The sequence below is a fragment of the Rhineura floridana genome, chromosome 1 (assembly GCF_030035675.1).
Source record: "Rhineura floridana isolate rRhiFlo1 chromosome 1, rRhiFlo1.hap2, whole genome shotgun sequence".
Lineage (NCBI taxonomy): Eukaryota > Metazoa > Chordata > Lepidosauria > Squamata > Rhineuridae > Rhineura > Rhineura floridana.
In genome coordinates, this window is record NC_084480.1 from 270,661,400 (window position 1) to 270,678,778 (window position 17,379).

At 43.0% G+C, this 17,379-nt stretch overlaps 1 protein-coding gene across 1 annotated transcript; it reads right to left on the bottom strand.

Annotated features, from left to right (window-relative positions):
- Window positions 1-3,394: 3,394 nt before the first annotated feature.
- Window positions 3,395-15,656, bottom strand: SBSPON (somatomedin B and thrombospondin type 1 domain containing). The gene is made up of 5 exons (XM_061601336.1): window positions 15,170-15,656; window positions 10,689-10,883; window positions 7,982-8,072; window positions 5,789-5,968; window positions 3,395-3,676 (listed from the first exon to the last, which is right to left on the bottom strand). Exons 1-5 carry the CDS (start codon window positions 15,399-15,401, stop codon window positions 3,559-3,561), a joined length of 816 nt encoding a protein of 271 aa, XP_061457320.1. The 5' UTR covers window positions 15,402-15,656; the 3' UTR covers window positions 3,395-3,558.
- Between the last annotated feature and the right edge of the window lie 1,723 nt (window positions 15,657-17,379).

Genomic DNA, 17,379 nt, shown 5'->3' on the forward strand with positions numbered 1-17,379 from the left:
ACCTATGGGGTACCAGTTACCATTGCAGAATGCACACTTCCAAAAGCTGTTCCTGAGTTGACTTCTACCCTTTCCTACTTACTGTGGGACAACTTCAAATGACTAGGGTCCACATAGTTGTAGGTGAATCATGTGGGGAACTAGTCATCAATAAGATTAGTTATACAGTGAAGCAGTGTCAAGCAACATCTGGTGAGCCCAAGGCTCCCACACCATGGAGGCTGGAGGCGGCGGGCTGGGCAAGTCGAGCCAGGCGGCTTCCCCTCCACGCTACCAGCTGGTGGCTGAGATCAGGCACGGCACCTATGGCATGGTGTATGAGGCTGTGTCCGGGGGCAGTGGCACCTGCCTGGCCGTCAAGCACATCCGCTGCGACGCACCCAAGAACGTGGAGCTGGCGCTGGCCAAGTTCTAAGCCTTGACCAGCCTGCGCTGCAGCCACCCCAACGTGGTGTGCTTCGAGGAGTGTGTCCTCCAGTGCGACGGCCTCAGGTAGTGCATGAGCCATGGATCGTAGGACAGGAGCATCTGAGCTGCCCACCATGCCCCTGCTTCACCTACCTTTCTCTGCTGTTTTTTGCAGCTGCGTGCGCAGGGTTGCCATCAATCAAGATGGTGGCCGAGGTATTATGACATATAAACTGCAGTGCTAAGGTAAAATAGGTAAATGAGTTATTAGCATAAATTTCCAATTCTTCTAAGTAATTTTATAGCAAACACTTCAGCTAGACATTGTGTGCGTCTGAAATGCCTAACAGGGCCGGTTCCAGGCAGGCCGGGGCCCTTGGGCACCAGCCTGCCCTGGGCCCCTCTGCTCCCCTTCCGCAATCCGTGGCAGGAGCCACGGATCGTAGGACAGGAGCATCTGAGCTGCCCGCCATGCCCCTGCTTCACCTACCTTTCTCTGCTGTTTTTTGCAGCTGCGTGCGCAGGGTTGCCATCAATCAAGATGGTGGCCGAGGTTTGCTGCCATCAACCAAGATGGCGGCAGAGGCTTCAGCCCCTTATGGAAACCTCAGCCACCATCTTGATTGATGGCAACCCCGCACGCACTGCAAAAAACAGCAGAGAGAAAGGTAGGTGAAGTGGGGGAATGGTAGGCGGCTCGGAAGCATCTCCTGTCCTGCAATCCATGGCTGCTACCGCGGATCGCAGAAAGGGTGTGCAGGGGCCCTTTAGGGGCCCCTGTAGCTCCAGGGGTCCTTAGGCCAGTGCCCCACCTGGCCGCACTTTAGAACCGACCCTGATGCCTAAGTTTGGTAAGTATAAGCCATCTACATCCAGTAATGGAACAGAAATAATTTACATATGTACCGCTTTTGGTTTGTGATTTGTTACTTCGCAACTGGGGACTTCAGGTATTTATGCTGCTTCTCAGTTGTATTTTAATGTTATATGAAGGGTATCGTTTATTTTGGGCAGTTCTTTTAGTGATTTCATATGCAAAGCGACACTGTTTAGAACTGGAGGAAGGGTGGAGCATTTTAAAAACATAATAAATAATAAATAAACTATTCAGCTAGTGAGCTGAAAATTTAGTCCAATACAATAGTTTTAAAATTGCACAGGACTAATTTCTCCTTTACTTAGTTTCTACATTTAATTCCTTATGACATATCCTGCCTTAGGTGTAAACACTAGCAATGTTTATTTATTTATTTTATTTATTTTCATTTCTGTTGTCCATGCTCTGGTAACTTCTAGATTGCATTACTGTAATGCACTCTACGTAGGGCTGCCCTTGAAGACTGTTCGGAAACTTCAGCTAGTGCAAAATGCGGCAGCCAGGCTGTTGACAAGGACCAATCGGTCTGCGCATATAACACCTGTCCTGGCTCGCTTGCACTGGCTACCCATTTGTTTCTGAGCTAGATTCAAGGTGCTGGTGTTGACCTATAAAGCCTTACACGGTGTGGGACCACAATACCTTGTGGAACGCCTCTCCCGCTATGAACCTACCCGCTCACTTCGTTCAGTATCTAAGGCCCTCCTCCGGGTACCAACTCACCAGGATGCCCGGAGGACTGTTACTAGAACTAGGGCCTTTTCTGTGGTGGCCCGCGAATTATGGAACAGCTTACCGGAGGAAATACGCCTGGCGCCTACGGTTCTTTCTTTTAGGCGCCAGGTTAAGACCTGGCTGTACTCCCAGGCATTTTAATGTTCAATGTTTTATGTTTAATGTGTTCCTTTCTGTTACTGATTTTATTCTATATTGTATTTTAATCTCGTTTTGTACACCGCCCAGAGAGCTATTAGCTATGGGCAGTCTAGAAATGAAAATAAATAAAATAAATAAATAAGCACAGTGCCCTCTACCTCCACCTCGTCAAGACCTCCCTCAAACGGCCAACCAAGGTTTGTATCTGCCCGGTCTGTTCGCTCCACCTGCAGATGTTGCCAGGGAGTCATTTGGCCAGCCCGAGGAGAACTTACAAGCCTGGGAGCTGCCGCTGTGGCATAGGAGGGCCCATGGGCCAGACCAGTTGGTCGGCCTGCCAGTTGCCGCCACCCTGCTTCCACTCTATCAGTGTCATCATCGTCATGGGCCAGGGCATGCAGACGGAGACCCTCAGCGTTAAGCTGTACTACTCTTGGCCTGAGTCGCAGGCCATTGCTGTTTCAGACTGGTGTACCACCCTTGAAATAGTTGTAAGTTCAGGCGAGACAGAATGCCTTCCTGGATATTTTTTCTTGATTTAATGTTATTTGCTATTTAATTTAATTTTTTGTACAATGTATTGCCTTGTTGATGTATTTTTATATTTGTGTTCACTTTTTCTGTAAGCTGCCTTGAGGGCCTTTTGGCTGAAAGGCGGGGTATAAATAAACATTAACATAACATAACAAGCAACTTCCCCATCCATGCATTCCTATGAAGCGGACAAGCATCCAGCTATTTTTGTGTGCCTTCTAAGCCAGTGTGGTACAGCGGTGTCAGTCTGGAACCAGGGAAACTAGGGTTCAAATCCCCACTCAGCCATGTAGCTCACTGGGTGCCCTTGGGCCAGTCACTTTCACCCTACCTCAATAGGGTTGTTTTGAGAATAAAATCAGGAAGGGGAGAGCCATGTTTGTATGTTACCTTGAGCTACTTGGAGGAAATGTGGGATATAAATGTAATAATATATATATAAAAATGTGGTTGGTGATGAACATACCTGGAATTCCAGTATTCATCTGAGGAACTTGTGTTTGAGTGGTGATTGTTTTATCCATTGCATAAAATAAAGACCTGCATTTGGGAATAACCACTACTAAAATAGTTAGAAGCATGTGTTTCTGGATCACATAAATCTCAGTGGGGCTTTCACAGTGGTCACCAATAGTGAATTATGCAAAAGGTAAGATCCCATGGAAATCCCACCTTCTGACCTGAGATGCCCAGCATAACTTAGAATAGCTAGCACAGTTTTAATCAGTGCAGTAAAAAGACAGTGATTTCAAAGTTTTGATTTGTCACCTGTTAAAAAGTAATGTCTAGTAGGGTTACACAAGTCCAACAGTAGAATAGTTTCCTCAGTTCAATTAGATAACAAAAGGTATGTGTTCAAACTGCTACGTAAAAATAAAGCTGTGTACAAGAGGGCATGAACATTCTTCCAGCTGCTTAACTTTTTTCCATGTTCCATAGCAGGATGGATTGCCAACTGCTTGCCAGTGCAGAACTTTATTCCTAAAAACAGAACAGAGACAAGCATCATCCCATGGGGTGGGTATAACTACACAACACCTTAACATCCTGTGTATATTTATTGAGGATCCTGTCAAGAGCTACTTCACTGTTCAATAATTCTAACTTGTAACATTTGCAAAAGGTAATTCTTTTGTTCTCTGTGTTCATAAGATTAAGGATAAGATACAAACCAAAAGAACAAACTCTAATGCTGCTTTTTCTGGCAGATATGCAATAAACAAAACAACCCTGAAGCCAGATTAAAAATATAAGGTCTTCAAAATGTCTTCACCTTCTGCCAGTAACAGAAGAGATGTTCTTTCATTAAGAGCCAGCTACCTCATCTTAATTGTCAGAAGTATTTGGAGTAAAGTCTCCAGGGATCTTAAGGACATAAGACAATCTTTTAAGTAATTTCCTTTGAGTCTATAGCAATACAATGCTTGCACAGCATCTATATAAGAGCAACTTGCATTTGTGGAGTCATCTTGCAGTAACCATCTTGCTTAAGCACACTACTTCTCTAGCAGAGATGAGGAAGCTGTAGTCCTGTAGATGCTGGGACTCCAACTTCCATCAGCTTCAACCAGCATGGCTAATGATCACAGATTATGGGAGCTGTAGTCAAACAAGATCTGGAGGACTACTGGTAAGCCATCCTTGTTTAATAGCAACTATAATTTTACTGGATCAAATTGAATTGATAGAAGGAACTATTCATTATGACTATCGGACTATGAAAAAGCTAATTCATTACGTCTAGATGTGTGAATCAGCCTATATTGCCTAAAACATGGTTACCAAGGTCTTTTGATGCAGCCACGGAGATAGCAGTAGGACTGAGAACATAACTGGTTTAAGGGCTCTGCTTGGACACGGGCCTGCAGGGTCTAGGCCCCACCTGCACTGCATTTCATTGAAATTAGGGCTAAACAAACAGCAGAGGGGAGAATCAGGCCAACCCACCTGGGGACTACCCAACCTGCCTTGGAGCCACTCCTGAATAAATTTGGGGTAGGGCTAATGTTCAAAACCCTAATTAAACATATACCCAGGAGGGGAGCGGAGGAAGATTAATTCGGCAGGTAGCTGTTGATAGGAGGCACTGATCCTGTGGGGCAACACTCAGGCAAGAAGGAGAGCTGCAGTGTTGGGCCTACCTTTTCAGCCTCAGCCTTTTTGCAGGTTTTTCATCTGATGGCTGCCTCTTCTTCCTGCCTGACAGCTCTAGATCACTCTGGGTCATCCAATCTGACCCATAGCAACCCGTGCCTGTCTCATGGCTTGGACAAGTCCCAAAACCCTCTGAATAGGCCCAATTTTGCTTGGGACTCAGTTGAATCGGGTGCAGAGCCCTAACTTGTTTGCCAGGCCCAGCCTCTAAGAGGTCTTCTGTATCCTTAAAAGTTCTGCAGGGGGAAGGAAGAATTTCACCTTGTGGTTTTTCCCATTACAATGTTGCAAGAAAACCTGCACTTGGCTGAATTTTCTCTTCTCTTAAAGATACAGAATCATTCTCAGGCCTTGAGCCTGGCAACCCTAATCCAGATATGCTAGTATTAAGGTATATTTTAAAAACCTGTGTCTTTGTGCAGTAGCTTAGTCTACTCTGTTCCCCTCTGGTATTAGTCAGAGGTAAGATTCTCTAATATTGCTACTCTATAGAACAAGATAGTAGGATTATAAATTCAATAGGAAACCTGGAAAAAGATTCATTCATCTCTTGGAAGAAAAGTTAGTATTTTAAAAAAAATAACTTAAGTGGAAAATGGTCTGAAGTCTGAATGTCCAGTAATTGCTGCTTTAGCCTAAATTGACACACCTTTACTTTAAAAGATCTCAGGTTTGAATGGGGCTGGAGAGTGAAAACTACTCAGCTTCAAGCCAGAACGTTCCTGTCTTGCATTTACATGAACAAAAACAAGTGAGGAATTTTCTTAGAATTGTACTAGTGTACCTTGAACTAAAGGACTGCTACTATGCTAGTAGTAATTGGAAGGAGTACAGGTTACTTTAAAATGTTCTGTCAGCAATCTATTCTTTAAAAGGTGTTTACAATTCAAACCTTTGTGGTGTTACTGGTAGGGCTTCAGAAAAGAGTCAAGTGCTTACCCATCAGCTCCATCTCCATCTCCAGAGCAGCGATGGCTACCGGTATGCATTGCCGGAGGTTGGCAAGTTACACATACAGTATATCCTTCTCTTAGATATTGCATCCATTGAGCATATGGGCGAGTCTCCATAGAGCAACGAGGAGACAATGATTCAGTTCTAAATTCCACACAGTAACTCCTTTGGGGAAGAAACATTTATGTTAATAGAATATGTTACATTATGCATTTAGTAGATTTATGGTGTCATTACAGCATAACTGTAAAGGTATACAGGTACGTTTTAGACCTGTCACTTGTAAAGAGAGTCTGATGACTGCTTATTGGATAAGCCAAAATACACTGGGTGATGGCTACTGTTTGTGTGTAAACTGATGATAGCTAAGTGTAAACATTACAGTCTATTAGCTACAGCCATATTACGTTCACAGCCAGCAAGCTGATCTTTGGCAAGATTGTTTGGCTCTCTTTTAATGCATTAGTCCCTCCAGGTTAGCCATCCTGACGTTGGGAGTTAGTTCCAGTATTTTGGAACATTGCAGAATGAAATGGGAAAATACTTGAGCTGTCAACAGTAGGAATGGGTTCTAGAACCAATTAAAAATGTATTTCCTAAGCAAAGGCTGCAATCCAATACATGCCTACTCAGGTGTAAGCTCCATGGGGTTCAATGGGACTTAATCCCAGGTAAATGTGTATTGGATTGTAGCTTCAGACGGGTTGGGTGAAAAGGCCATTTATAGTTAAGCAGTAGTGGGGAGTGAGAATTCTAGGGCCTATCCATGAAACATAAGTTGCAACAAATATAACATACTTCATAGCAGAATCTTCAACATGCTGTGAAGTCCCTGAAAACTAGATGTGATCATTATGCATACCTCATGGGTAGCTCTAATTATAGGGATAGAATGCTACTGAGTTCTGCTGACTCCCAAAGATAGTCTTTTCACACCAGCCCTTTGAAAAAGCTCCAATAAGGGGGGGCTGGGGGAGAGACCCAACAGAATAGAGTAGACTGTGGCATGGGGGACTGAGGAGAAATGGCCATCCCTGAAAATTCACCAGAGGGGCCTTGCACCAGTGGAGTTCTGCACACGGAAGGTGTTCCAACTGACTTTGGGGGTGCTTGCTCTCCCCAATCCTTCACAACCCCCATAATAGCCTACCCCAATTCTACAAGACATCCTGACCATTTTCATGAGGCTTGCATGGAGAAGAGGGAGTGGAGATGTCAACTTCCACCAGTCCCATTACAATTAACTCTGGATTAACCCTCTGAGTTATTCAACATGAATGTTCCATATTTTCCTTCCTGGTTATATAAATAACAACCTTTATGTGAACTAAATGACTCATGCACATATTAGAAGATAAGCCTACAGCTAGAGATGTAAAACTTCCAGAAATTTTGAAGCCATGGGGAAAAAACTGGATATGTTCCCAGTTTTTCCAGAAAAAATGGAGTTTGGAAAAATTGAAAAATTAGCACTTTTTACAGATTGAAAGTCACTTTGTCACTTCAGGAACATCAAATGTAATTATGTACAAGTTGGTTTGGCATAAAAGTATCACATTTGGTATATTAAAATACATTTTATTCAAGCAATTATTACAAATTGAATTTACTTTTTTAAATTTTAAATTTTTTGTAACAAATGGATCTACAAGATCCTGAACTGTAAGGAACACCTGAACTTTGCTGCCCTGGGCTCGCTGGAGGAAGGGTGGGATATAAATCAAATAATAAAATTAATGAATGAATAAACTAAGGAACCTCTTTTGTTTTGCCTGTTTATGAGGAGCAGGCAAAAAACAATTTAAAGAAAAAAGAAGAAACCATCAATGTTAACAAAGAAAATTATTTGTCTCCGCTAGTCCTCCACAGTGTCAAGTAGACAAAGCATCCATTCCCATAAAAAGAACTAAGAAAAGTGGGGCGGGGGACACACCAAGATTCAATGAAACATTTTATTCATCATGCTAAAATAAAACATTCCATAATCTATTTTTTCTTCATTTTTTTCAATTGTTCAGAAAGAAACCATTTGTTTTCCAAATTTTTCTGGTATTTTTATGGGCCTTCACATCTCTACCTATAGCACAATCCTATGTGTATCTAAGCATGAATAAGTAGTGTTGAGTTCAATGGGGCTTACGGCCTGGTAAGGTAGTACAGAATTGCAGCCTTAATTACCTAGAATGCTCTGTTTCCGATGACCACCTTGGGTTTAAAGCTCTTTTTTCCCTCTCTTTGCTATATTCAGAAGTAGTTATAAAAGCAGGAACTAGGAAGAAGAGAAAGGTTTGTCATGACAAAAACAAGCTTCATGAAGAAGAATGAAAGCAGCTGACATTACTGTTTAATTGAGGTGATGTAAAAAGCCCTCTATCCTAAGATAGTCATCAAAGAATTAAATTGGCAGACAAGGTCACTCTAGTAGCACAGGGTACCAGCAGGCAGGGATACTTAAAAAGAGTGCATATGTTATTGGTTATAAGCTTATAAATTGTCAAGGCTCAAGTTTCCAAAGTCCTGCAAACATCCCTGTTATTTTATTGAAAGATGGCTCTTAACAGTGGGTTGAATAGGAAAATCACACTCAATACAGGGTTTTTTCACATTCCAGTTAATATTTTAATATAAATAAGCTTTTCTCCCTGTTGGGTGTTCCTTATTTATTCCTATGTAGTCCCTTCTATCCAAAGTTAAAGATGTTTGTACTGTGCAGCCGTGAGATACATGTCTCAAAACAAACAAACCTAACAGTTTTCCAAGAGAAATGCAAGCATTTTAACAAAACAGGAGCTACAAAAGTACATATTTTAAAAAAGGCAGCTCAATCCACTGAGACTTATAGAGAGCAGCAACATGGGTTGATACTCCTATGTAATAAACATTTCCAGATGCAGTGAAGAATCAGCATGCAAAGCCATTATATCACAAAATATGGCAGAAAAAGGATGTGGGAATGATAGAACCAAATCATATGCGTCTCCGAAAGATTTTGACCCTCTACAAAACCAACTATGTTGACACAACTCATGTCCTAGCACAGATGGAACACTGGCTCTTCATAAATCATTGTTTGCAAGATAAATACATATTCTATTCCTGCTCCAGTCTGTGGAACAATTCCCCTTTTCGCCATCATTAATTGTGGTTATGTATTATACGTTCACTGATACAAACTATTGTTTACATAGACCTTGGTTATAAGAATACATGGTTTTGGTTTGGGCACGTATGTGAAATCATGGCACAGCAAGAAAGGGAAAAGCTCTGCTGAGCAAGAGAAAATATGCATTCATGAGAGGCTCACAAATTGCAAAAATGAAGTCAATATATTGAAGGAAGCCATTTCAATGAAATTGAACTGAAAGACACCATAATGAGGCAGATCTTTCTAGGTCTAGGCACAGATCACCTCTAGCGGCTCCAATCTGTAAATAGAGATCAGGCCCAATCTGGTCCGGACACGATCCAGATCACAATCTGGATATTATAAATTTCTGGAAATCCCACTGACTTATATTGCAGAACCAAAATGGTCATAACTAACTTGTTTTTCGAGCTAAGGACGTGAAATTTGGTGCCACTGTAGCCTCTACAGAGGGAATTAACCCCACCAAATTACAGGTAGGTAGCTCCAGGGTTTTCATACTAACTACATTTGAAATTTGCTTTTTCCAGGTAAGATACTTAACAAAAAAAAGACCCTGTCATATAATGGGCTGATTACCAACAGCAGTAGTAAGGGAAAAAATAAAAATGTAATTGTGGTTACTAACTGGAAATTAATAATAATAATTCTCAACTCAGAATGCTAGCTAATATGCCCTCAGGATTTGGCTGGCTGGCTAGCTGCTGCTGCTGCTGCTGATATTGTTTGTGAGTAGCAACCGGAAAATATTTTTATTACCACTACTACAACAGTACTGAATTAAAAATGCTAATTATGCCCACCAGGTTTAATCATAATTCTTAGCAATGGGAATAGAATAAAACAAAACACTAAAAAATACAAACAAACTTTTTTAAAAAATATGTAAATATGGATGGGAGTGGAACTGATTAGGAAAGAATCTTTAAAAATACACAAGCTGAACAAATGGCACCCAGCCCCCATCAAACATTTCCAAGAGGCAGAATTTACAAAGGATTTCCGCATTTTAAGACTTCACACCTTCCAAGCACTGTAATTGGAGAGTGTTGGGTGATAGCATTCTAGCCTACCTCTCTCTCCCCGCCCCCCAGGTATTCTTCTTATATGGTGTTGTAATTTCTCCATTTCAGAAACACCCTGTCTGGGATCATTAGAGACTGTTATGAGTTACAGATCTGTACAAATCAATTTGAAACCAGTCAATCCGCTTAATAGATACAGTATTTGTAGCTGCTTCACCCCAATCTATAAAGGATACAAATTGGTCTGATTTGGTTTGTAATTTGTGCAAATCTGGTGCACAGCTCTAGTTCTTTCATATTTACTTCATGCAAGATGCTACTTGTCAACCCACTGTCTGTAACATTTCAGCAACATACAAATATACAGTTACGCTACAGGGCCAAATTTGAGGACAGAGGTGCACATGTCTTTAAAAAAGTAACAAGGGAAATAATTTGAAGTCATTTTATATGCTCAGAATATCTCTCACCTAACATAATACACAGGGTTCCATTATTCTTGGAACAAACATCTGTAGCTTTATGGAAAATTATGGTTCTGCCTTTAAAGAAAAACTGCCCTGGTGTTTGCTGGCTATTGAATAATTGACATTTAACACTTTGGAAGTATATTTTGTATAATTTGGAATGCATAGTGTTCAACCTAGTTGTCCCACAGATGTTTGTAACATACAAATAAATTAAAAATGATTAAAGATTCAAAGAGAAATAGTACCATGTTCATATCCACAAACTTGCCCCTCATAGGTAGAATATTGCAGGCAGGCAGCTTTCTCTTGTAATGGAGGACAAGGCTCCCCACCATTTTTTGATTCCTGCTGTATGATCCGGGTACGCATGCGGAAGTTAGGCTGACACTGTGCTGCACAGCCACTCCAGTGACTCCACTCCCCAACGATGCATGGAAGAGCTACAAAGAAATTTAAGAATATCATCACTTAATAAAACTTATGGAAGTTATGGAGCCCTACATCAAATTCTTATCCTTTTCCCTGTAACATTTAGCAAGAGCAATGTGGTGAGTGGCCCTGTGGAGCTCTGTAGTGTTCCCACTCCATATCATAGGCTTCTCCTGGCAAGAAAGCACAGGTAATTCTGACTATAGGAAAAGAACTCAATGCTGGGGGTCATTTTCAAGACGCACTTATACTTCATTATAAGGGCCTAGTGCTATGCTAGGCACAAAAGTGTGTAAGTGCCTTTTCTTATATTCACCCCTCATCTCCCTTGTTCTTCCAGTCTTTCCCTCCCTTCAGGCACAGTTCAGCCAAATGTAAGCACTTTAACTTCCCACTGATCCCTATGGAAGACTCTCCTTACTTGCAATCAACAGCACTAAAAACAAATTCCAATTCATGAATTATTCCCATATTGTCAAAATTTGAAAGAGCAGCTAGTCTTGGGGTGGGGGTTATATTGCTTTGTAAGCCACTATAACAGATTCAGCTGAACCTCTCACACATTGGACGAAAGCATGCTCTTGATATGAGCACCAGTCACATCTCTGCCAGCCACATATTCAGTGGCCAAGTGAAGGGGCCCTTTGTGCTCTTACACTTTCAGCCCCTTCACATGACACCCTCTCCCCCAATGTAATCTCCCCCCAATGTAATTCTCAGTCTAGCTTGGGTCTTGGCTTTCTGACATATTTATTTGCTGCCCTGAGCTCCATTGGAAGGGTGGGATAGAAATTACATACAGACATACTAAGTAATTCATTTAATTTAGCAACTACAAAATTACAATACCCTATGGGAATATTGCACCAATATGTGAAAAAGTGCCATACACTTGGCTATTTTTGAAAGCCAGGGTAAACACAAATGGAAGTTGCTTTTTAAACCATCTCTTGTTTTCTCTGAACACAGCTTGGATGTCTCTCAAGACCCTACCTCTCCTCATTCCAAAAATAACATCCACCCCATAACTTAACAATCTTCCTTAAAAATCCTTGTCTTGTAAAACACTTTGATAATGACTCTGATATCACACTTTCATATCCAAATGTTAGATTATTGCCTTATGCATGGTTGTGACCATCTGCCTTTTTCGACCTGCAATCCAGTGGAAAAGAGTTGCAACAAGCAATTGCCTGGAAGGTCAAATACTTGAAAACAGCATACCACTAGTGCCTTGAACCACCCACAAGGAACTTTTCATTCCTTTGGCCTCCCAGCTGATGGGAGTTGAAGTCACTGAGCAACAGCTTTGTACTGGCTTGGTTGGTTAACAGGTTGTGGTCATAAGGCTCCCCCTTTTCAAATTATGCAGAAGGACAATTTCTACTCTCAAAGAATCAAGACTGGGAGAAGGAGGAGGGAAAGAAATGCTCAAATGATACTTCACTATTTTTGCTGATTTCAAAGATAAGAATTATTAAATAGCCACTGACCATTCCACTGTCTTATACATGTGTGGCAGAGGATTCGGGGGAAAGGTCTGGGTCTTATTTGACTTATGCATGGTGAGAGACCAACCCCTCCCAAGAATTCACTGCAATTCACTGAGGACTATGAGGAGGGGCAGTTGCCACTAGGGAAGAGTTATCACTACCAGTAACCTGGCAAGTTAATTTGTGAAGCTCTGTTGATTATGAATTTAGCCATCAAATGGAATATGCATTTGAGAATTAGCTAGCAATTTTGGGAGCCCAGAATAAAAGACATTCATATTTAACACATTTACTAATTTATTTATTTATTGCATTTATATACGGCCCCATAGCCGAAGCTCTCTGGGCAGTTTACAACAATTAAAAACAAATATACAAATTTAAAAACACATTTTTAAAAAGCAATTTAAAAACACATGCCAAAATGCCTGGGAGAAGAGGAAAATCTTGACCTGGTGCCGAAAAGATAACAGTGTTGGTGCCAGGCGCACCTCATCAGGGAGATCATTCTATAATTTGGGGGCCACTACTGAGAAAATAGAACCTTAAACTTGGCCCGGTAGCAAATGGGCAGCCAGTACAATTCTTTCAGCAGCTGGGTGACATGTTGGCGATACCCTGCCCCAGTGAGCAGTCTCGCTGCTGCATTTTGCACCAGCTGCAGCTTCCGGACCAACCTCAAGGGCAGCCCCACAAATAGCGCATTACAGTAATCCAGCCTGGAGGTTACCAGTGCGTGGACAACAGTGGTGTACAAAGCACTATACAGTTTGGGACCAGGATACCTGAAAGATCATCTTACCCCTTAGATACCCAGTCGATCACTGTGATCTGCAGGTGGGGGCCTCCTGCAGATACCATCTTACGAGGAGGTCTGTTCCAAACAACATAGGAAGCGGTCCTTTAGTTTTGTGGCACCGACACCTTGGAATTCCCTCCCTTTAAATATTAAATAGGCACCATCTCTGTTATCTTTTTGGCACATACAGAAAATCTTCCTCTTTAAACATGCTTTTTAAAGTACAGACTTTATCCCAGTCTGCATCTGTGTTAGAAGTGCTTTTTAAGATGTTTTTAAATATGTTTTAATGTGTTTTTAAAGATTTTTTTTAATATATTTTAAAATGCTTTTAGTGTTTGCCAGTCTGGGCTCATTCTGGGAAGAAGGGTGGGATATAAATTTAATAAATAAACAATAATAAATAAGTAATCTCTCCCTGCAATTATCCCAAAACTAGCACTATGAGGCAAAACGGGTAGAGAAACTCAAGTTTGCCTTAGAATGTGTAATTCCACCTTCAGTCTGAGGTTCAATTCTGATATAAAACAGTTCCTGCTTAAATTACCGCATGAGCATGAGGAAAATAGATTGGAAGAGGCTAGGTGCTAATCAAATACAACTCTCCACCGTGAGGCAGCCTCCCTCCCTGCTTCACAAATTAATCCGTATAATCCATTCCACAATACACCAAACAGCAGAAACAAACCTGGGGCACAGCAGTCCAAGACACCTGCAGAGCAGACAGTTCCAAATAATATCAAACAAACTACGCTTGCACAGTGCAAAAGAGAAGTCATGAACATTCTTTTAAATACAAATAAGTGTTCTTTTTATTAGGCTTTTGGGCTGCAAGGCCTCTAGATTTCACATTTGACAGACATCTCCCTGCACCTGCTCGTTAACCAGCTGTGCAAAAAATAATTCAAAAGAGGAATCAATCTTTATGCAACCTTTTTTAAAAAACACAATTTCTAAGGGGAGGGCCTGCACATCAGGAGGGCCTGGTCCTTTGGTGTTCAGATCCTGACTCTAGCTGCTATATTGAAAATGTCCTTTTTAAGACATAGAAACCAACATTGGTATATGTCTGGAATGATCCTTGCATTGATTGATAACTACATATCATGAGTGCTTGAATTGCAGGGAGGGGAAGAGGGGCTCGCTCCCCTTCCCTTTTGTGTACAGTGTTGACTCTCCCAGTTACTTGTTTAGAAGGCTAAAAAATAGCTTGAATTTTAGGCCATGGTTGGGAGGAGGGGTGTAGGGCTTTTGGATTTCATTAAGGCATCCTACCTTGCCCCCAATAATTAAAACACAGTGTATCATGTCTACTTTAGTCAATAGCAATAACACTTTCAAGAAAAGGAAAAAGAAGCCTTTGAACAGGATGTTTTGTATAACCCTATTCCAACATTGGTTGTCGCACTCACTCAATATACTCAGTACATTAGATTCTATTTGCAGAGGAATTTAATATCCCCCTCTCTTCAGCTGGAGTCTACCTCACAAATAAATACCCAGTGAAGTCTCCCTGAGTCACTTCCTCGCATTTTTGGTCCCTCAATTGGATTTCCCGTGTAAAAGAAAAACAAGGAAAGTTCGCATTTCTTTGGGATCAAAAGCAAAAGCGACAAATGCGAGGGTTGGGCAGGGAAGCCAAGTCTTGGGTTAGAGATCTGGCAACTCAGCAGGTGGCAATTAAGTGTCTATTTGGGGTTCGGGATTCAGCCACCACTGATGACGATGATTTCTTAATGCAACGGCTCCCTCCTGGGTTAAGTCAGTAAAGAAAGCGGCGGCTTTTGAGCATGTGCAGAGTGTCTCTCTCCTTCTCCCCCACGCCCACGCCCACGCCCACCGCTGCGACAGCCGCTCACGATAAGCTCTTCTGGTATCTTGGCTCAATAAGTAAATCAAGACAGGCTTGACCCCCATTTCAATCCCGACCCCCCTTTCCCTCAGCCGCTCTGTGGGCCAGCGGCTTCTTGGGCCGGCTCCCTCACGCTTTCCCTCTCCGTCGTACCTGGGCACGCCTGGGCGTAGTCATAGCAGCAGTCGCCAGTCAGCTTGCACGCCTCGTCGCAGAAGCAGGTCCCGTAGGCTCTATTGACGCGCCAGCCAATGCTGGCACAGGTCAGGTCCCGGCCGGAACAGCAGCGCCCCTCTTCCGCGCAAGCCGCCTCGGCGCGACACCCAAACGCCAAGAGCGCCACCAGTGCCAGGATGCCCGGCCCGGCCCGGCTGGCGGCACCCATCTCCCCGCCACGGAGGCGAAAAAGTTCCCTGGGTGAAGTGGAGCCCAGCTCGAGGGGGCCGCCCCCTTGCCACGCCTCGGCCCCTCCCAGCCCCTCTCGAGGCCCCGGTCGGCCTCTCGACTTTCCCCGTGCTGAGGGAAATGGTTCCTACGAATAGGGAGGGTGCTCAGAGGAGTAGTTTGTAAAAGGCGGCAAGAACACGCAGGAGGTTTGCAACCTGCTGGCTGCTCTTTTCTCGAGCGGCGGAATTCGGTGCGCTTCCCTCCCGGGCGCTGCGGCTTCATTGGGTGGGTGGCGCGGAGGGAGGCAAAGGGATGCTCCGGCCCGCTCATCCTCTCCGGGCAGGCTCAGAGGAATGCGCCCGGTTGGCAGCGGACTAGAGAAAGAGAGCCCAGGGCAGCTGCCCTTGCTCCGCCTCTCTCCGGCCACCGCCGTAAGAACCACCGCCAGCCTTGTTCTGCAGCCCGCACTGCTTGCCGTGGCCCAGTTCGAACTGCCCTACAAGCCAGCCGAAACAGTTCTTCAAGCCCTTCTTAAAGAGTTTATTTTATTATTTGATTTATATCCCGCCCTTCCTCCCAACAGCAGCCCAGAGTTCTTTTTGCAGGATGGGTGAAGCGTACGGGGGGGGGGGGACGCAGTGCTGCCCCTCGGGTATAAACTTTACGCTGGAACTTAGGAAATAATATTTGAGGAAAGCTTTCCTGATTAGGTACAGAGTGCGTGCAAATTCGCCATTCGAGCAGCATTAGATGAGGAGAAGAGTGAGGACTTCTCGGAGAAAAAGCAATAATAAACGAAAAAGAAAAGAGACGGCCTAACAATCTAAAAAATACATTCTAGATGGGCTATTTAGGTACCTTGGGTGTTTGAAAGAGCTGTTGCCATGGGGCAAGGATTAAAGGATGGCAAGAATTAAAGCAAATTTACCCTCCCCTCCCCTCCCACAAATTGCCAGATGAAAACTGATATTATTTTAACAGGAGCTTAACAAGCAGCATCGGAAGCTTCAGCTGTGGGATCTATAACAACAGCAGCATGTTAAAATGTGCAGGCAACTTTAGGTTAGGAAAGGAGAGGGGCTAAGCCCAGGTCTCGTCTCTCCTTCTCAAGTAGCTGATTGATACTTTTATTGGCACAAAGCTACTACCTGTGTGCAGCCCTGTAGGACGGATTGGGTCAGGCACCAAGCAGTCCATACTCATTTGCATGTACGGTTGCTCATCCAGCTAGGGTACTCATACATATGCCTACTTCCACATGCATGTGCCCCAAGCTGTATCAAGGCAACTCGGTGGTAGGATCCATTTAGATCTGTATAGTTCACGTTTCCCCAGCCCCTATGCTTTTTGGAAAGCTTCAAACAGCTGTGGTTGACCTCCACATCAACACCATTTCATTTGGATCCATGACATGGTGATTTCAAATATCACCCAGCCCTAGGAACCCTTAGTAATTTAAATGGCAGATATAAATGAAATCAATTAAATAAATCCACCTAAAGATAATACTCCAATGATAGTCTTTTATTTAAAGGGTTGGGAATACATACCTTAGAGTTTGCTTTGCCTCCTCATCTAGCTACTGGGTTTGTTTGTTTATTTATGACCCAGAGACCGGAATGTTAAGGACAGACCACTCCCAGTCTGCCTTATGTGTTGGAAGTGGGGCAAGAGCAACTCCTGTTTCGGTTCTTTTGTTTGTATTTAGAGTCTTCCAGCTTGCTAGGCTTGCCTGTGCTGTTCTTTACCTAACTTCCTTCTGTTGTAAACTGATATGGTCAGGGAAGCTTATCTGCTCCTCCTTCCTTTGTCTTCTTCTTTGACTGTCCGAGGAGAGAGGAGACATCTTTGTCTTGCTCTCTCTCCTGAGCCATGAGGGCAATACCCAAGTCTAGGCATTGCGCCTCCAACTTAAGTTAGTTAGTACTAGGTATGCCTTTCCTATCTACTCTGAATTGCTATAAATAAAGTAGCTT